The sequence below is a fragment of the Wolffia australiana genome, chromosome 19 (assembly GCF_029677425.1).
Source record: "Wolffia australiana isolate 7733 chromosome 19, ASM2967742v1".
Lineage (NCBI taxonomy): Eukaryota > Viridiplantae > Streptophyta > Magnoliopsida > Alismatales > Araceae > Wolffia > Wolffia australiana.
Window position 1 is genome coordinate 5,320,001 of NC_135853.1, and position 21,173 is coordinate 5,341,173.

At 48.3% G+C, this 21,173-nt stretch overlaps 1 protein-coding gene and 1 long non-coding RNA gene across 2 annotated transcripts in view; one reads left to right on the forward strand and one right to left on the reverse strand.

Moving 5' to 3' along the window:
• Positions 1-393, forward strand: part of LOC144715888 (acyltransferase GLAUCE-like) — a 1,693-nt gene extending 1,300 nt beyond the window's left edge. Inside the window, exon 2 of the mRNA XM_078590893.1 lies at positions 1-393. This exon is cut by the window's left edge and continues 697 nt beyond it. Coding sequence (XP_078447019.1) covers positions 1-167 — 167 coding nt within the window. The 3' untranslated portion in view covers positions 168-393.
• An 18,875-nt stretch (positions 394-19,268) lies between these two features.
• LOC144715665 (uncharacterized) lies at positions 19,269-20,369 on the reverse strand. The gene is made up of 3 exons (XR_013584684.1): positions 19,770-20,369; positions 19,539-19,703; positions 19,269-19,464 (listed from the first exon to the last, which is right to left on the reverse strand). It is a non-coding gene; the product is annotated as an uncharacterized LOC144715665 (long non-coding RNA).
• Positions 20,370-21,173: the final 804 nt, after the last annotated feature.

Below are 21,173 nucleotides of genomic sequence, written 5' to 3' on the forward strand. Positions count from 1 at the left end.
GTCTGGGCCGGCCCTTTTACAGCGGCCCAGTGGCCAGCCCGATGGAGGAGTTCGTGTTGCTGCTGCGAGGCGGCGCCGACGACCCTGACCAAGCCGGAGTCAACGTCTGGATCATGCTGGACCACGATAACATGCTGAGGCTCACCGAGTACATCGCAGATTTCTAGAAGATGGGTTGGTACCTGGTCTTAGTATCCGGTTCATGCGCATTGTCAGTGGAAGATGGGTATATTTTATTTAGCCGACTTTCGTTAGACTCGGTAACGGATAATTTTCTGGGCAAGTATGAGTCGTTTGTTTCATTAACCAGGGCATATACCATCCCGATTTGACAAGGGAGGAACACTCTGTTCTACGCTGAAGAACGATCTAACAAAATTTCTCCAGTTAAAAGGTGTTGCAAACATTTGTCTTACGCATCAGAACTCGGATTCGCCTCATCGACAGCTTGGATAACACCAACTTCGGCTGGCCTTATTATTCAGTCGTAAAGCATGTAGGCCGCCTGCAGGAAGAATTCAACAAATTAGGATACGATCATTATTTTATCATAAATTACGATCAGATACTTCAGCTTTGAGAAGCCCTAAAATTGGAAACCAATTTACAGTTATCTAGAATTACATAGAATATTTTTTTGAATAGTAGTTCCATTAATATTACAAATCTTTATTAACGATTAGTATTTCATGTTTGCACTACTTGGTATTATTCAGATTGAATTCAGGATACATAAGCCAGAGAAAAAGTTTCGGTTCAAGATTTAAAGTGTGAGATATAAAGCCAGAGAAATACTGAGTGTTTTTTACCGACCTTGAGGACAACGGCAACGGTGCCGGGTGTTGAGATTTCTTGGCCGTTGCACAAGAAATTCTGATAGACAGAGATTGATGGAATAAGGAGAAAGAAAAGAACACCAAGAAAAGAGCGAATTAGATCGTTATTTTCCTCAGAGAATCACCGTACATTGGTTGAGAATGTATAGAATAGATTGTATATATCCTTTCCTCAGAGAATCACCGTACATTGGTTGAGAATATATAGAATAGATTGTATATATCCGTTGGAGCTACCCCAACAGTTTTTCAAATATGTTCGTCTGTTTTCAATCCCAACCGTTATAACCTCTTCAGGTGCACCGATCCCGTCCGTTAGATCGGTATCGTGTACCTGAATCGCTATTTAAATCTCGACCGTTATAACCTCTTCAGGCGCACCGATATCGACCGTTTGTTCAATATCGTGTACCCTTTTAAATATCGACCGTAATAACTCTCAGAGTGCATTAATCCTGACCATTCATTCGGTCTGGCTTTGTTTCTATCTATGTTCATTCCTATTCTATCTTTGATCCTAGCTATGTTTAATCCTACTCTATATTTGAACCTATATTTGATCCTATTGCTAAGTCTCTAATGAGTACATAATATATGATTAATTTTACTATCTAATCTTAATTAAGTCCCTATCAGGAGCTCGCCAATCGTTGAGTCTTCATAGCTTGTCTTGACGAATTTGGCGAGTTGAACTCCTCTTCACACCCCCCCGCAAGATCGTCGCCGTCGCAGACGACGTCGAGCTTGGACCTGAGACATGTAAAACGATTTATTGCAAGAGGTTTTGTTAGAGAATCAGCAAATTGATTATCACTACTAACAAACTGAACCTTTAAAGACTTGGCTGCTACTTGCTCCCGAACAAAGTGGTAGTCTATTTCAATGTTTTTCATCCTTGAATGAAACACAAGGTTGACAGCCAAGTATGTAGCACCAACATTATCACACCATAATTTTGGTGTGGATTCAGTTTTAACTTTGAGTTCATTAAGTAAAGACTGAATCCATATAATTTCAGGAGTTTCATTTGCAACTGCTTTGTACTCAGCTTCGGTACTTGATCTGGCTACCGTGGATTGTTTTTTTGAACTCCACGACACCAGATTTTTACCGACATAGATTAAGTAGCCACCTGTAGATCGTCGATCTTCTTTGTCACCTGCCGAGTCAGAGTCACTAAACGCATTTATGTAAGTATCAGAATTCTTGTAAACAAGTAACCCATGGAGCATGCTTGCTTTTAGATATCTAAGTAAATGCTTAAGAAATCCCCAATCACTAGAATCTGGAGAATGCATTTTTACACAAGCTTTGTTTACAGCAAATGTAATATCTGGTCTAGTTAGCGTGAGAATTTGTAATGCCCCGACTATTTGCCTATATAAAGCCAGGTTGGTGGCAAACGGTTTTACCCAACAAGAGGGATTTGACTTCACAGAGACTTTTAGTCCTGTGATTAAACACACAACGGTAAGACTACTTTTGTCACTAGCTCTAAGTAAAAATTGGAATGTACATCAACTAGATGTGTCAAATGCATTCCTTCATGGGGAATTAGAAGAAAAAGTTTATATGGAACAACCTATAGGTTTAAAAAATAACTCACAACCAGACCATGTATGTCTGCTTAAAAAGTCAATATACGGTCTGAAACAATCACCTTGAGCATGGTTCCATAAACTATCCTCATCTCTTTAGAGCTTTGGTTTTATTGGATCCAAAACAGATACATCTTTATTTTTCAAAAATGATGAAAATCCGATGTTTGTTTTGATTTATGTTGATGACATTTTGATTATGTCTCCAGATATTGGTAAAATTAATGATATAGTTTATAAATTACATAAAGAATTTTCTATACTTGACTTAGGTCCAGCAAAATATTTTTTGGGGATAGAATTAGTTAAACATAAAGATGGTTTTTTATTTACCCAGTCAAGATATCTCTTATCTATATTAAAAAAAATCCAATATGGAGAATTCTAAACCTATGTCAACACCTATACCTTTAACTTCAAAGATTGAAAATAAACAACGAGATCCATCACGAGATAGGACCAGGCCCAACACCGGCCCAGTCCATAAAATCCAAGAACAAAAATAATGGAAAGATAAAACAAATAAAAGGGAAGATAAGATGCTTACGTGGAGTACTTAAACTCCGGGTCGCGAGCATCGGCGCGAGCAGCTCGACGTGGCTGGATTCGTCCGGGCTTGGTGTCCACTGGATGTCCTCCATCAGGGTTAGGGTTTTATTTTTTTTTGAAGATCGGCAAAAAACACGGTGTCGGTTACGACCAACCCTAGGGTTGTGCCCGTAGACCGATCCATCTATGCCTTGGACGCCACCCACGGGGGATTTTATTTATAATGTTCGACGCCGCCCCCAGCGCGGCCGCCCGCTCCGCCGGCGAGCACAACCGAACCACGACCATATATCTATCATCGACGATGAATACACGCGAAAACGATGGGTACTGACATGGAGAAATATATGCGCCGATGCGAACGAATGGATCTACGATGGTACGTGAGTGGGACGCGGCGGTTGACAGGCAGCCCAGCGGGGGTCGCCCGAGGGAGGGTGGCCCCCGCCGGGTCCGGAATAATGCTCCTCCCGAGTCGCCGCCCACGCTGGGGTAGGGTCACGGCACCGCATTGACGACGCTGGCGACCGTCCCCCCGCCCTGTTCTCAACACGTAAGACGGCTTCGTCTAACCCGCCGGCGTTCTCAATAATACCCTTCACCTGGGGCGAAACCCTACAAAGACGCGGCAGTACGGGAGGATTAAAAAGGAAATACGAAGCGGAAGCGGGAAGATCAAGACGTCCGGAGGAGGGCGTGCGCGGCGCCGCTTCGGGTTGTCGGCGCGGAGGCGCGGCGGCTGCGCGGAGGTTGTTGACTGCGCGGGCGGGCGGGTTGCGCGAGCCGTTATGGCGCAGTCGACGCCGAGCACGGCGCGGGAGGCGGGCGCGACGCGCAGCAAGACGACGCACGCGGCGAGCACGCGGCGACGCTCGCGAGGGCGCGGACGCGAGCGGAGGCGCGCAGCGAGCGTGGCGAGCGGCGGGCACGGCAGCGCGCGGGCGGGCGGGCGCGGCGCGGCGGTGGCAGCGCCGGACGGCGGGGGCGGCGGCGCGGGCGGGCGGCGCGGGGGCGCGCGCGGCGCGGCGCGGCGGGGCGGGTTGGCGCGGGCGGCGGCGCGGCCGCGCGGCGGCGCGCGGCGCAAGGCGCGCGGGCGGCGCGGGCGCGGCGGCGGCGCGGGCGGCGGGGGGCGGGCGGCGGCGGCGCGCGGCGCGCGGCGGCGCGCGGCGGGCCGGCGCGCGCGGCTGGCGGGCGGGCGGGGCGGCGGTGGCGGGGCGCGGGGCGCGGCGCGGTGGGGCGCGCGCGCGGGCGTGGCGCGGTGGCATACGGGGCGGGGGCGTACAGGGGCGCGCGCTCCTTCCTCTCCCCCTTCCTCCTTCCTCCTCTTCTTCTTCTTCTTCTTCCTCTCTCTTCTCTTTCTTCTCTCTCTCTCTTCTTTCTTCTTTTTGACCCTTTCCTTCTCAAAATTTTCTTTCTTCATCTTCAAAGGCCATTTCAGAGGAGCAAGTCAAGCCTTACCTTCTATATATATTGGCCTAAAGATGGTCCTTCCTGTCCAATAACACAAAATAAAAAAAAGAGAAAAAAAAAAGGGAAAAAAAAATTGGCAAGCCCAAGCCCAACATACAGTGTGGGAGGGTTCCTCCCAGTCCCCCTCCCGCTACACCCCCGGGACTTGGTACAAAATAGCGGAACTATATAATAAAAATATAATATAACTGTGGGTGATCGTCGGGGCATGGCCGCGGCGCATGCCGAAAACGGGATGCGGATGTTGCCGCGTTGCGCGGTGGCTCGCGTGGTGGCTGGACTCTCATCTCGTGGCTGGGTAGTGCCCCGGCGGTGCTGGTGGGGAAAGTCGCTGCTCCTCTGCTCTGCTCGATGACGCGCCCGTGGTGACGCCATCAAGTGAAGTGTTTGTCAGTATTTATAGGCGTGGAGCGAGTATAAATGTATCAATTACACTCGGATCCCACTCGTCCACGCCCATGCTGAGAAAAAGAAAAGATACATAAATGATACCTTGCAGGTGCTTGGGGAAGTGTGCGCGTCGTCGTCCCACTAGAGCCACCCCGCGATGACAATGTAGTTTGGGAGATGTCCTCACCTCCGTCAAGTGGGATCGATGAAGGGCGTGGTGAGGGCTCTAGTTGAGGCGGGCGCAGTCCACCCCTCTAGCTCCAGTGTTCCACACGATCCTCCGATCCCGAGGGCCTACGTGGATGCGCCGTGTGCAGAGGGTCGGCATGCCGAGACGATCGATGCGATAACAACCCCTAGCTGTGGAAGGGAGCTCTTGCCAAGAAAGAAAGATGGAGGAAGAGGTTCGTGCATGTACCGCATGGTTGGCGAGTGCATCTGCTGTCTGGTTGCTCTCTCACAGCTGATGACAAAAGCATTTTGTGCGAGGATGGCACCGCATGATGTGCTGCCATACACGATGGAGTCGCCATTGGGAGCACTAGTGGGGCTCGCTTGCAATGCTCGCTTGGCGTTTTTGACACCTCTGAACGCTTGGGGAAGAGAGAGAAAGCATGCCCCTTTTATTTTTTCCAGAGCGGGTTTTGGGCATCAGTTATTCTTTAAATTATAAATCAGTATCTCGAATTGTTTAAATCATAAATGTTAACAATAAATCATAGCCAGATTTTGGAAAACTTAAAAAATCAACTATGAGCATAAACCTCTATAGAGAGAGAAGAGAGAAAGCAGGGTCATTCTCATCCTGGGAGAGAAGAAAAAAATCCCATCTTCAGCCAGTTTGACGAACTAAAGAGAACTAAAGCTTGTGGATTTTCCTTAGCTATCGGTGGAGGAATGCCGGGCGAGAGAGGATATGGATACTTAAATGTCAAGATGTATGAAGTGTCTTGGCGGCGATGCGGTTGCACCCCCGCTTGTCGCTGGCAGCCCTATCGTACGACAGATGCACACACCTTCGACGGTCAAAACCAAGAACGTACTGATTGAAATCCTAACCCTCGAAAAAGGTGAATCCTATCTGTCAGTAATCTAACCCCAGTGGTGGAGAAAACATTCGGAGGAATAGAAATAAATAATATAACACCGCTGGGGGAGTCAAAGAGCGTACTAGGAATGGTAGGCTCGGGAGGTGTCTTCTTCGGCAACCGTGGAAGGCGAGCAACAAGGTGCGACAACGTCAGGGCAGGGGGGGTGCGACCGGCACCACGGTCAGCCGAGATTGGATTCCGAGATTGGAGACTATGGGGCCGCCGCAGGATTGGCTGGGGGCGTCCGAGAGAATGGCGGCAGGATGGCCAAGGGGCGGCCCTTGGGAGGAAGACCTCAGGTCAATCGTGGGGTGGCGGCCTCTGGTTGGCCCTGGTGGCGGAGCAACGGCCTCCAAGCGATGGTAGGACGGCGGCCTCTGATTCACGGTAGGGCGCGGTGGCCAATGCTTGGCTGCGGGTCGCGACGGCCTTTGGTCGGTCAGGGTCGCGACGGCCTTTGGTTGGTCAGGGTCGCCGCGTCCTTCGGTCGGTCATGGGTCGTGGCTGCCTTCAGTCGGCCTTGGGCGCTGGGCCTCAATTCGGTCGCAAGGCGCGGTGGCCTCAGGTCGGCCTCGTGCCTGGCGATCTAGGGACGGCGTCTGCGGTCTGCCCTGGCAGGCGCGGTCGGCTTGGGCAGCCGTGGAGGCTTGGCCGGCTGCGTCGCCGCTGGTGGCCGCGAGGCTTGGGCGCGTGGCTTGGGCGGCTGTGGTGGCTTGGGCGCCCGCGGTGGCTTGGGCGGCCGCGTGGCTTGGGCGCCGTGGAGGCTTGGGCGGCCGCGTCGCCCTGGCGCCATGGAGGCTTAGGCGCCGCAGAGGCTTGGGCGGCCGCGATTGGCCTTGGCGCGCAGACGCCATCGGCGGCCGCAGGCTTGGGCGCCGTGATCGCTCTCTGGCGCCGCGGTGGCTTGGGCGGCCGCGGTGGCTTGGGCGGCCGTGGTGGCTTGGGCGGCCACGATCGGCCCTGGCGGCCGCGGTCGCCTCTGGCGGCCCCAATGGCTTGGGCGGCCGCGGTCGCCGCTGGTGGCCATAGCGGCTGCTGGTGGCCCTCGGCGGTTGCTGGAGGCCCTCGGCAGCCGCTTGTGGCCTTGAGGGTCCGGTGACAACGCTGGGCAGCCTCAGGAACAGTCGCTGGAACTCCGGCGATGGTGGCGGAGACGGCGGTTTCTGGCGAACTTTAGGGTTTCCTTTCTCTCTCCTAACTTCGCAGTGGCATTTTTGTCAATATGTCAAAAACTAAAAAAACACTAAGAATCAGAAAAAGTAGCTAAAAATCACATTTTCTTGAATCTTCTTCTCTTCTCTCTTCCTATGGGTGGGCCCCACCTTTTATAGGGGGCAAATATGGGCCTTGTCCCCTAAAAAATAAAGGAGAAAAAGCCCATTTAAAAATTAGGGCCCCCTAATAGGGGGGAGAGAGAGAGCGGCACACGACTACACCTACACATGCGCTAACACACGCGCAACGTGCAGGTTTGGACAATGGTTCAGACACGTGCGAATAAACAAAAACAAAAAAATAATTGGCCGACGTACATGGCCTACTAAACAAGGAAATGCAAGTAAAGATAACGTCAAACCTTGTTGGGCCGTTGGCGAGGCCGGGTACTCTGAAGGCTGGGTCTTATGCGTGAGCCTTCACGTGACGAACTGGATGGACAAGGGCTTCGAAGTTGGATGGTCCGCCATCATTCTCCCAAGGTGGGGAAAGCTTGACAACGTCGAGCTTGAGGCCAACTACATTGTGTTGTGAGGAGAACTCACGCGTGACGAGCTGGCGGAGCTTTTCTTGTGTATCCACGACTGCTTCATCGGGTTGGCGACCCTCCCATCGAATAAGGAAGAGTCGTCTTATGCCACCTTTCCCTGCAACGTTAATTACTTCCCACAGTACCTCCTCTACGCTCTCATGCCTAAGTGGGGCGCAATCAAGAGAAGGTGGACTGGCAAACTCACTCACAAATGGCTGTAGACTACTAGGGCGAGAAAGGGACTTTTTGGTGGAGAAAAGAGGCGGCATGGCTTAGTACGACTCAAGGTTGGACACGTGGACGATGGGGCATATTTCCCAATTAGGAGAAATACTTTCGACGCATACTATCTTCTCAACCATCCAGACTATCGAGAAAGGCCCGGCACTACGAGCGCAGAGCGTCATAGCGACCCGTGGAGAATATCTCTCAGGCCTCAACCTAACCATAACCAAGTCACCCTCACAATAACTAAATGGGCATCGATGTAAATCGGCAACAAGTTCATACTTCTCATGTTGGACTGCAACGCATGCATGAATGTTATGACGTGACTCTCTCACATGATGTGCAAATGCAACTCCATAATCTGAGAGCCTAAAATGCATGACGAAGATGATGAGGTTAGGAGGCTTACGTGGTATCTAGCTGTACATGGTATCGAACATAATCAACTTTGCCTAGGGAATAATCCATTCCCACATCATGAAATCATTTGTACCACAAGAACATACTAAGTAATATACCGGAGAGGAGTTTGCCTCAGTCCATCTTTCTATGGCAAAGGAATAAGTCATAATAAGACCAACTTGTGTATCTCGGAGAAGCCACATCGGCTTCCAAAAGTACCTCGCAAATAGAACATCATGATTAGAAAGGGAATACGAAGGTACATCAGACCTCCTCTCGTGAATGTGATTCGCGTCCGTGGGGACGCCATGAATATGTCTTAGTCTGAAAAGCACGGCTATCACCATCTCAGCCGTGGGGTCAATAACGCGCAGAAATTTCTGCGGTGATCGTGAATCATCCATAAGCTCTGTAAGGATCTAAACGGGAAGCAAGTCTAAAAGTGGGTCTAAGTCTAGATCGGTACTAAATCCAATCTGTAACATCACCAAGGGCGAAGGCTCTTCTAGAGGCCCTATCAGGAATCGATAGCTAAAGGTAACCAACGGTTCAACTAACTCTAGAACTACGGGAACCGTATACTGTAGCGTCTGCTGTGGCAGAGGCTCTTCTGGCTGCTTGTCCGAGAATCCATCACTAGACTTAGCCACGAGTTCAGCTAGCTTGGGCATACAGGGAGAGGTAAACTGAAGTTTCTCAAGTAGAGGAAACTCTTCTGGATGGTCTTCCGGGAAATTGTAACATCTCGTGGCATCAAGCTCTACTAGCTCCAAATCACTGGGTAAAATATCCCTAACTGATGTAATACGATGTCGGCTGGGATCGATCGGCTCATATTACGTCACAGGAATCGATGAGCAAGTTCGTGGTTTATATGAATGAATGCCAAAAGATGAAATTCCCAAATGAGCAATAGGGAAGCGTCCGCCGGTAGGGAGGAAAATCAACGTCGTTCAATGAACGAGATATTGATCCCGACTTTGACTCCCAATGACCCTTAGGACCAACAAGACATCTAAGGAATGAGGGGCATTTTACGGCCCGAGGGTGTTTAGCGTCTAGGGACAACGCCTAGCCTTCTACCACAAGAACGTCCTAACTCTCGACGTAAGTGGTTATCCTATCAATAACTTGCAATAAATGGCAGAGGACGCGATAGCGGACAACGAGACTGCAGAAAATAATAATACTGGTAATGATGGAGGGGAGACGAGTGGGTACCTGATTCGTCAATAGTCCACGGCGTGGTTGGATACAAGGAATATCCAGAGGTGGTGTGGATCATTGATCGGTGGTCGGTCAGAGGTGCACGGATGTCACCGGCAAATGGAGGGACGGGACGTACGGTCGTGAGGCCTGAGGACGACGTGAGCTGGACGAACAAGGCTGGCCACGTGGCGGAGAGCAGCGGCGTCGGATCACAGGCAATGGTCTGCGCTCGCACTACAGGGCACCGGCGCGCGCGGATGAGAGCGGCACGCGGGTGCACGTACGCGACGCAAGGCGGGAGGCGTGCGCGTCTGGCACAGGAGTGGTGAGGGGCGGCGGGCAGTGGGTACGGGGCACAGGGCTGCGGCGCGCGATGCACGCGCGTGGCAATGAGCGGCGGGGCGTGTGCCACTCGCAAGACCGATGAGGCCGGCGGCTGGCGCCCGCGTAACAGGAAGGTGGCACGGCGGGGAGGCTGTTTACGCGCGGGGGCACCGGCGCGGGACCGGCGCGTGGACGCTCGCGCGGCACAGGGTGGGCGGCGCACGTGTCCAGTGCAGGGGCCGGCAGAGGGTGGCGGTCGAGAGCGGACGGGCCGAAGGTGGAACCGTGAGGATGCGGTGGTGCGGGGTGCGGTGGCGGCGGTGGTGGAGGGTGCGCGATCAAGAACGGAGGGTTCTTGGGAGTAACTACCCAAGAAGTCCTTTGAGGGCTGGGGTTCTTGATCTTCTTGGAGAGCTCGTGAACGGTGGCGGCAGGATCTTGACAGCGGCAGATGACGATGCTTTCTTGAAACTCCAACACCTTCGGAGTGATCTCGACGAAGGGTCTTCAGCTCCAAGATACGTCGCCTGCTTGACTCTTTAAGCGTTTCGGAGTAATCTCGACGAAACGATTGAGCACGTCGTCACGGAGTGATCTCGACGTGACGACACGGGCTCTATCCACGGAGTGATCTCGACGTGGGCGGGGATAGCCAATCCCCTCTACACTCTACTCACTACGATAGGTGGAGACAAGAGTTGTAAAATTCCTTCAACAAATGACTCAAATCGCCACTTGGGCATGCTATCCCCTTATATGGTGAGGATAGGTGCCAAGTGAATGTGGGGGAGGACGAACCGTTGCGAGACGTGGTTCGGTCTCTCCTTACAATTTGAAAATAAAACTGAAAATAAAGAAACAGGAAAAGGGACAAGGCTGATAACTTGCAAATTAACATGATTAATTAATGAATTTTATATTATATTTATGTGTTTTAATGACTATATTTCCATGTTATCATATTAAAATAAAGATAGATCATTTAACCTTTCATTTTAGTATTAATTCTGATTTTTTATCATTTTTTATGGAATTTAACTTCATTTCAGTGAAGAAATATTTTTTACAGGGTTTTAAATACTTGGCTAAAGGTTGGTAAGTGTTTCCATGATTTTTCTGGAATTTTCCATATTTTTATATAATTTTTTTGACCATTATATAGCCAAGAAATGATTTTTACATATTTAAATAACACATATATTATTTATTTGGCATTTATAATATATTTAAATATTTACTAAGGAGTATCCACGTCATTCGCCCGGGCGAATAAATGGATATATTTATTTAAATAAGAATAAAGAGAGAGAGAGAATGAGTGGTTATTATTATATAATAAATAGAGAGAAGAGAGAGAGAAGAATAGTCAACATAAGCGGCTATGATTTAAAATATATAAAAGAGAGAAGAGAGAGAGAAGAATAGTCAACATAAGTGGCTATGATTTAAAATATTTAAAGAGAGAAGAGAGAGAAGAATAGCGGCTTATGATTTAAAATAAAAGAGAGAAGAATGGTCAAAGATTACGGCTAAGAGAATAAAAAAAAAAAAATATTTTTTAAAAAAAGACCTTTTGTCCTTTTCTTTTGTTTTTATTATTTCAGGGTGACGTGGAGAATTCCTAGCCGTTCAAATGACGAAATCACTTGCCAATGATTGCGGGCGGACGACGCGCACAACAACGTGTCAGGGCGTGATCCGAGAAAGCGGAAAACGAGAAATAATCATGCTAGCCAATCAAAACGCGCCATTTCCAAGCTTATTGGAGGAGAGATAAATAAATCCAACGGCTCAGATTTTTTCTCACTAAAACCTTGATATCTTGAGATCTACAAGTCCGATTGGGCTGAAATTTTGAGGGTAGGCTCGTCTTTTCCCCCTCTACAATCCAGACGGTTGGATCTTTAAATGGAGGTCTGGAAAAGGGCGAAAATCACTTTTGGAGGCTCTCCCCAAGCAATTGGCCAGGAAGGACACAGGAGGCATTCTGGAAGTCGTCAGATCTGGATCTCTTTATCGAATTTGTAAGTTTCTGAATTGTATTTGATCATCTTCTAGAACGATTCGAAAACGCCTTGGCATGGGCGAAATGTACATGCCCTAGATTCATGTTTTGAATGCATCAGCACTTCTTTTTGATTTGGATTAGAGATCTGACTTTTGATAATTAAATCTTAATCATTTTAGGACATTTCTGCTTCATTACATTTTTAATTTAGGGTCGAAATTGGGGCTTTCCCAATTTCTTCACTTTCTCTCTAGGTTAATTTGATTTGTTTATCTCTCTAGATTTGGTTTTTATTGTTTAGGAATTTAATTTAATATATAAAAACCCAAAAATAAAATTTGAACCGAAAATTCATCCATTTTGAACTCCAATTCAAAAATCACTTTCTTGATTATTAAATTCCCAATTTTAATTCTGAAAATTATTATAAATTTTATTAAATTGGGAAATTAATAATTTATATTTTTATGAGCTTAAAATAATAATAATATTCTTATCTGGAATTATCTGACCGAAATCAAAATTAAGTTTTACTTAATTTTGATTATTTTAAGAATATCATTTAATATTAATTGAATTAAATATTGCAAAATTCAAAATTACTTGACTTGATTCATAAAAATTGTTTGAAAATTCTGAATTGTTGCCTCCTTGCGGATCGACCCCTTGCTTGCTCTATATTCTTATTTAGTAATTAAGGGAATTATAAATTTATTGCATAAGTCTAAAAAGCGCAACGACCACGTAATTTTACGTGATTTTTCGGCTTATCAAAGGCCCAACACCGGCCCAGCCCATAAATCCAAGAACGAAAGCACAAAACAAGTAGTAAAAGATAGAGAACTTACGCGGGGTACATAAACCCCGGGTGGTGAGCATTGGCGCGAGCAGCTCGGCGAGGCTGATGTCGTCCCGTTGTGGCATCTTCTGGATGGTCCCCCATCATCCTCTCGGGGTGGGAGGAACCCGACTCCAGCGAGTGAAGCTCTATGACGTCCTCAAGTGGCTGGAGCAGGTCAGGTCGGAGTTGTCGAAGGTCATCTTCGGAGATCCATGTGTCCTCGGATATCCCGTCGTGGCATCTCCTGGATGGTCCCCCATCACTAACGTTCTGCTGGGCCGGAGTCTCTATCAAGATGTCATCACAAGGTATGGCATCATGTGCACCTAGATCGGTAACAAAAGTAAACTATAGCCTCGATGGTGGTAGAGGCTCCTCCGGTGGGTCTACCGGGAAAGTAACACTATGGGCAGTATTGAGCTCCTCTAGCTCAAGTGGGGGGGAGGGACACGATCAATTGGTGGGGACTCGGTAGAAGTCGTGAATGTATGTGCATCTAGCACATTACGAGCCCTTCTCCTAGTCCTCCTAGTGGTCCTAGCATGACGAGCTCTACGAAGAGGCTCTATAACATCATCGTAACACTCGTCGTCAGGTAGTCACGGATAAGAATCATCATAATGTGGACCATAGTAGTCGTCATAGTACTGTGGGGCTCATCATACCGAGTGTCATACTCTAAAGCAATGTGAGAAGGCTGGTATGTAGCCGGCGACGTATAAGTCGCTTGAGGCACATGCAATGCTGATGGAGCATACTATTCAAAGGGTATACGCAGCACGAAGGATGCATATGGCGCAGGCGAAACATGTGGTATGGAGGGCACTGAAGTCTGGTAATGCCTCGAAGGTGGCACTAAGTCTGTAGCCAACGCATAAGATGCGGGCAGCGGTGGTGGGTCATTCTCTCTATAATGAACTGGCGGCGCATGTGATGCATATAAAGTATGTGCGGTCGGTGGGTAGACATGCGGCGATGGCATGTCGGGTGCAACACAAGGTGCAGGGTGGACATGGGGCACGACAGGTACGCAAGAAGTATGCTGGGCCTGGGGCGCGACTGGGGCTCCATAAGTGTGCAATGCAGGAGATGCATGCAAAAAGTAAGGCATCGGTGGTGCATGGGGGTATCCTTGCCCATGTAGAGGCGGGCTAACATAAGGAGGTGGCGGTGGATATGATCCACCCGAAGTTGGGTATTGGACAGGGATCTGCTTGCGATGTAGGCTCTGGTGGTCGTAGGTTGGTCCTCCTATCTGATGTATGTCCTCCTGCTGGTGACGGCCATCTTGTGGCCGAGAAAGGTCATCCGAATATCCATAGTAATCATCATGCGCGTGGTAGGGATCATCCGTGCGGCGATCATCAAGGTAGTGATCTTCTTGATGTCGGTAGAGATCATCATACTGTCTAGGATCATCATCTTGTGGACGATAGCTATCGTCTCGCTCTCGATAATGATCATCATGGGGACGATAGTCCTGGTAACAATCGTTATGCTGATGGCAACGATCGTCTCGTGATCGATAGTGATCGTCCTTCTGGTGATCATCTAGGTGGCAATCATCTTCATAGCGATCGTCCTGATAACAATCGTATTCGCCCTGTTGGCGATAGTCCTGGTAACGATCATCTTGGAAGCGATCATGATTGTCTAGATGGCGATAATTCTGGTAATGATTGTCCTGATGGTGATTGTTCTCTTGTCGATAGTGATCGTACTGATGACAATTGTCATGGTAGCAATCATCAGGGTAGGGATCGTCATCGCCCTATTGGGGATCATCATGGTAATGATCATCCGTGTAGAAATCGTGATCGTTCTGATAGTGATCGATTTGGCAACGATCGTCGGAGTAGAGATCGTGATCGCCCAGATGGCGATCGTGTTGGTAACGATCATCACGGTCGAGTTGTCGATCCTTCCCTTGGCGATCCTCTTGGTAACGATCATCCTGCAGGCAATAAGGATTGTCTCGCTGTCGATAATAGTTGTCCGACTGTCGTGGCAAACATCTAGGAGAGGGTAGCGAAAAGGTCGACTCACCTGTCAGGCTCGCCTCATAAGTACTATCGGTAAACAACTCGGGTGACTGGTGGCGTTGGCATAGTCGTCGGCAGGGCTGTCTCTGTCTCTGAGGTGTGCTCCAGTCACATAAATATGATTCCCTATCCTCTGGATGGGTGTCTAGACTATCATCTTCAAGGTAAGTGCCCAGACGATGAGTGGAAACCTGATCTTCTAAACGAAGGTCGTAAGTACAAGAATCATTCTTACAATCCTGAACCAACGGGTAGTCCTCTTGAGCACCACTATGTGTACGAACCATCGTCATGGCTAGATACTATGGAAAGGGTAGGGGACTCCTACTAAATAATGAGATGATGAGTATACATATGAATGCACATGCTATGAATTTCGAAAATATGAATGAGTGCACGACGTGCAAAGATGAAAGAAATAAATAATTTTTTTATATTTTTTTCCGGACCGATAGTGCTAAGTGCGGATGTTAGCACGATCGACTCTGATACCAATTTGATGTAACATGCTCGGGTTCTCGGATCAAATGACTCGTGTTATGCCAAAGGAAGGGCTAGTGCGATCCTATCATATGGCGGAGATGAGCAATGATGAGGTCATGTTAATGATAATACGACAATAAAATTGATGAGAAGTATGAATTCGACGTCGACATGCACCAACATCCACTAGGCTACGGCAAGTAGGACCTGGGAATGCCACTAGGCTCCCAATGATCCGGATATCGGGTTGAAGGCCGATGGTGCGAGCTCGGCTACTGCCGCTTTTGCACACACCTTCGACAATCCAAACCAAGAACGTACTGATTGAAATCCTAACCCTCAAAAAAGGTGAATCCTATCTATCACTAATCTAACCCCGGCGGTGGAGAAAACATTCGGAGGCACTGAAAGAAATAATATAACGCCGTTGGGGGAGTCAAAGAGCGTACCAGGAATGGTAGGCTCGGGAGGTCTCTTCTTCGGCAACCGTGGAAGGTGAGCAACAAGGTGCGACAGTGTCAGGGCAGGGGGGGTGCGACCAGCACCACGGTCAGCCGAGATTGGATGCCGAGATTGGAGACTATGGGGCGGCCGCAGTATTGGTCGGGCGCGTCCGAGAGAATGGCAACAGGATGGCCGAGGGGTGGCCCTTGGGACTAAGATCTCAGGTCAATCGTGGGGTGGCGGCCTCCAGTTGGCGGTAGACGACGGAGCAACGGTCTCCAGGCGATGGTAGGACGGCGGCCTCTGATTCACGGTGGCCTCCGGTTAGCTGCAGGTCACGGCGGCCTCTGGTCGGTCGGGGTCGCCGCGGCCTTCGGTCGGTCGTGGGTCGTGGCTGCCTTCGGTCAGCCTTGGGCGTGGGGCCTCAAGTCGATTGCAGGGCGTGGCGGCCTCAGGTCGGCCATGGGCCCGGCGATCTAGGGACGGCGTTGGCAGTCGGCCCTGGCGGGCGTAGTCGGCTTCGGCGGCCGCGGTTGGCCCTGGTGGCTGCGGAGGCTTGGGCGGCCGCGGTGGCTTGGGCGGCCACGATAGGCCCTGGCGGCCGCGGTTGCCTCTGACGGTCGCGATCGGCCTTGGCGGCCACGATGGCTTGGGCGGTTGATGGCGGCCCTCGGTAGGCGCTGGTGGCCGTGAGGGGCCACTGGTGGCCCTGAGCAGTCGTTGGAACTCCAGCGACGATGGCGGAGACAGCGGTTTTCGGCGATAGCGGCGACGGTTTTCGACAAACTTTAGGGTTTCCTTTCTCTCTCCTAACTTTGCAGTGGCATTTTCGTAAATATGTCAAAAACTAAAAAAAACACTAAGAATCAGAAAAAATAGCTAAAAATTACATTTTCTTGAATCTTCTTCTCTTCTCTCTTCCTATGGGCGGGCCCCACCTTTTATAGGGGCAAATATGGGCCTTGTCCCCTCAAAAATAAAGGAGAAAAAGGCCCATTTAAAAATTAGGGCCCCCTAATAGGGGGGGGAGAGAGAGAGCGGCACACGACTACACCTACACATGCGCTAACACACGCGCAACGTGCGGGTTTGTACAATGGTTCAGACATGTGTGAATAAACAAAAACAAACAAATAATTGGCCGACGTACATAGCCTACTAAACATGGAAATGCAAGTAAAGATAACATCAAACCTTGTTGGGCCGTTGACGAGGCCGGGTACTCCGAAGGCTGGGTCTTATGCGTGAGCCTTCACATGATTAACAGGATGGACAAGGGCTTCGAAGTTGGATGGTCCCCCATCACCACCATCTGTCGGCTCGTCATCTTTGAAGAATTCGTCGGGGTGGAACTTTTGCCCCGACGACAGCCATGATGATGATGTTGATTTTTGGATCTTTTGCCCAAAAGAATTAATGAAGACTTCGAAATATATGGAAATCTGCACTCGAAAATCAGAAATCAATTGTGTATTGGATTAAAGATTTTTGATTTCCGTAGATTTCAGGTTATTGTACTGCAATATTTAGAAAGGCTCCATACCTGCCTTTTGACATTAGGTGGGCTCAAAGGAAAAAAAGAGAGGTGGACTGTTCCCTGTACAAAGTTTTTTGGGTACGGTGTTGGCCTTTTGTAATCCTATGCAGATAATGCTACACCAAAATGAGAACCATTTTTTGAAATGCAGTCTTTCTCTTTGTCCTTCTCCTTTCCCAAGCACTTGAGTTAGACAGTTTGCTCAATGCACCAATTTATTCAGCATCTGCCGTCGATCCATTTTCAGCGAAAATACATCACTATTTTCAGCAGAATGTATTTTTCAAAAATACATTCAAAATTTGAAATTCATTTGCCGTTGATTCATTTTCAGCAGAAAGTAGATTCAAAATTCATTAATTTCATTGAAATAAAATCAAATTTTCACTAAAATACATTTTCAGCAGAAAATATATTCAGCAGACATTAATTTCAGCAAATAGATTCAAAAGTCAACATAAATTAAATTCAAAAATAGATTCATTTTTAGAAAATAGATTTAAAAGGAAGTCACAACAATTAGACAACGTATGCTGGATCCGTACCCAACATTTCTTAAACCAAGAGTTCGATAGAAGCCTCTGATCCAAGAGTTCGCTGATCCAATTTCTATTCGAAATTTTCCTTACTAATATCTGTATTGATTTCTCCGAAATTCACCTCTACAGCGTCCAGATATTATACGAAAAGAGTTCTCAAAAGCTCTTCCTATCTCAATGAGGTTGTTCACGATGTCTTCTCCATTTTAATGGGGTCTTGAAATCAATGGATACCGCTATAGAGTTTTAAACTTTACGACGATGTTTGACGTGTGGCAGTCCAGCACTTGCGCGTACCCGTTGCCAAACTGCACTGGGTGGTTCATGATGATAATGTGTGAGGTGAAGCTCGCCGCCTCCTTTGCCGGGTTGTCCTTCGAGTTCGATGCCACAACCCGCCCTTCAGGTCTTTCACCGCAATGTTGTTGCTCCGGAGTGACATTTGTAAACATATGCAACCCCCTCCCCTCCCACCACGACCTTTACCTCCACAAACGACCACTCAATGTACATGGGTTTCGCGAATTAAACTATCTTATCTTCCATTTTGCTTATGATTCATGTTAGCCTGATACTTATTTGAGAATAAATGATCTAAGTTCAAAGTTCGAGGGTAAAATGACAAAGAAGGTTGCAAGAAATATGCAAATAGTTATGCAAAAAAATTAAATGCAATTTCTTTTATTAAAGGTGGAGAAATCTTCTTCCCTACAGAACCCAACAATCAAAAGCAAACTGTTCAATTTTGGCTAACACTTGCACCTTCAGTTCATTCCTTACATAAAAATACATAATTTTTCAATCCCTGCAACTGCTGAAAATTCCAATAAGAATCTCATGATATGAACTTCATGCCTAACTTTGATCTCTTCTGTTGGAAAATGAACTGGTAAGCAGCTATCAAAGGCTCAACAAACCAGTCAATATTAACCCTAACCGTCTGGTAAATTATTTGGGGATAGTAGATAACCCTCAGCAAATTTGGATCAAAGTAGATAAATCAGCTAATCTGGATTAACGTAGATAAATTGCAGCGAATTTTGATCAAAATAGATAAATATCAGCGAACATTGATCAAAATAAGTAAACCTCATTGAATTTAGACCAAAGAAGATATATCCCAACAAATTGTTTTGGGGAGAGTCAATAAATCTCAGCGATTTGTATCCAAGTATATAAATCAGCCAATTTGGATCAAATTAGATAAATGGCAGCGAATTTTGGTCAAAGTAGATAAATATTGGCAAATTTCGACCAAAATAAATAAATCTCAGTGAATTTAGACCAAAGTATATAAATCTCAACTAATTTTGATCAAAGTAGATAAACTCCAGTAAATGTTTTGGGGGCAGTAGATAAGTCTCAGCTAATTCAGATCAAAGTGGATAAATCATCTAATTTGGATCAAAGCAGATAAATCGCAGCGAATTTGGATCAAAGTAGATAAATCTCAGCGAAGTTTGATCAAAATAGATAAATCTCAGCGAATTTAGACCAAGGTAGATAAATCTCAGCGAATTTAGATCGAAGTAGATGAATCCCAGTGAGTTTAGATCAAAGTAGATACGTCTCAGGGAATTTAGATCAAAGTAGATAAATCTCAGCGAATTTAGATCAAAGTAGAAAAATGTCAGCGAATTTTGATCAAAGCAGCTAAATATCAGCAAATTTGATCATATCTGTAAGAGCCATCGAGCGCCAGGGTCCTCTTCGCGGTTGCTTTCATCTGCAGTCAAACCATGTGAAAATCTCAGTCTACGGAGATGAATTCATAATGTATGAGGTGGAGAGAAGGCAGACCATGAAGGAAACAATGGCAATTCCTCTGAATTTGCCACTCTCAGGGAAGATCATGCAGTCAAGCGCGGTCACAGTCCCGCAGCCCTGGAAGAAGCTCCGTCTATCGTCTTCCGTCGACTAGTACGGAATTCCCCAGACATATACCTTCTTGCCCCGTTTTCTTCTCTGCAGATTTCAATCGAATCAAACCACGGAAGAGAAGATTCATCCCACTTCTCGTTCGGTTCTCACCTCTCCTCGATCGTAGAAATCTCTTTCTCTGCTTCGCTCTTCGCATTCTTCTTCTTCCCGTTCTTCCTGTTCTTCCTGATATTCTTCTCCGCGCCGTCGCCTTTCTTCCACTTCTTGGAGATGTCTGGAGAGGCGGAAGTTTCTCCGTTGTCGTTCTTCCTTTTCTTCTTCTCTGCGGCTCTTCTTGTTGGCCGATTATCTCGGCGATTCTTCAAGATCAGAAGCTCTTCAGATTCCGCAACTGCTGATCAATGCCATGATCGCCATAATCAGATCAAGCGTACTGATTTTGCGATTTCGTGGCCTCCACGGAGATCGCCAGCAGAGATCTGAGCTGCTGCTTTTGCATCTTCTTTGCCAGCACCATCCTATCGCCGATAGTCAGCCAATCAGCGTCCAGAAATTTCCAGAAGGGCTCGACCTCCGCCCGGCTTGAGGGGCAGCGGGCCGGCGGCGAGAAGCCGGGGGAGGAGATCGGGCCGACGACGGGGAGGGGGCAAGGGAGGCCGAGGGAGGAGGGCGGGATGGCGGGAGGAGGCTCTCTCACTCGGGCGAGCCTTACGAGTGTGAGCATCTAAGCGGGATACTCCCATTCGGCGACATAGACGTCCTCGACCCTCTCGGGCGAGGTTAGGGTGGTCTGGTTGACCATACCCTAGGCGACTACGTCGGATCTCTAGAATGGCACAACCGCATATCTGCACTTGCACGTACTACACGTAGGATTTCTGCATTCACGTCATCATTTATACCTGTCCATCCACATTATTGGATGACACGTGACATCATCGATCGATAGAGATCCTCATTCGATACCGAGCCGCTACCCTCGGTGTCGACCGGATGACGTCTTGACGATGTCCGGCATCAAATTAGAATCAGAGCCCGGCTGTGGTCGCCCACAGCACGCCTCCGACTTTGCATTCACATCTAGTTGCATACGCATTGCATCGTCTTTTTCGAAAATTCATCTGGGAATCCCAAGAATGGCCGTAGAGACACGATCCTCACAGATGGCACAACGCGGAGGTTCTACCTCCCCACGACGATCTGAACCGTCGCAAGACGAGAGAGGCAATGATACTGCCCTCTCGAGATCCCAACCCGCGACAGCAGTAGCCAGTCCTGTACTACCGCATGTCAAGGCCACGCGGACCACACCCAACGATATGGGTGCTCCCGGGACATCGGGCCCACCGGAACTCCCTGGTGCGTCCCGTGAGCCAGAGCACTCTCCACGCGGCTCCCCGCGATTCGTCAACGACGCCTCGGCTAGTGATTACGAGGATAGGGCGACCGTAGGTCGACGACCCCACGGGAAATCCCCAGGATGTTCGTGCCTGGGATATGCAGCACCCGTGTGACGACCCCGCCCCCGGGTATGACGTGGATCGACCGGTCCGC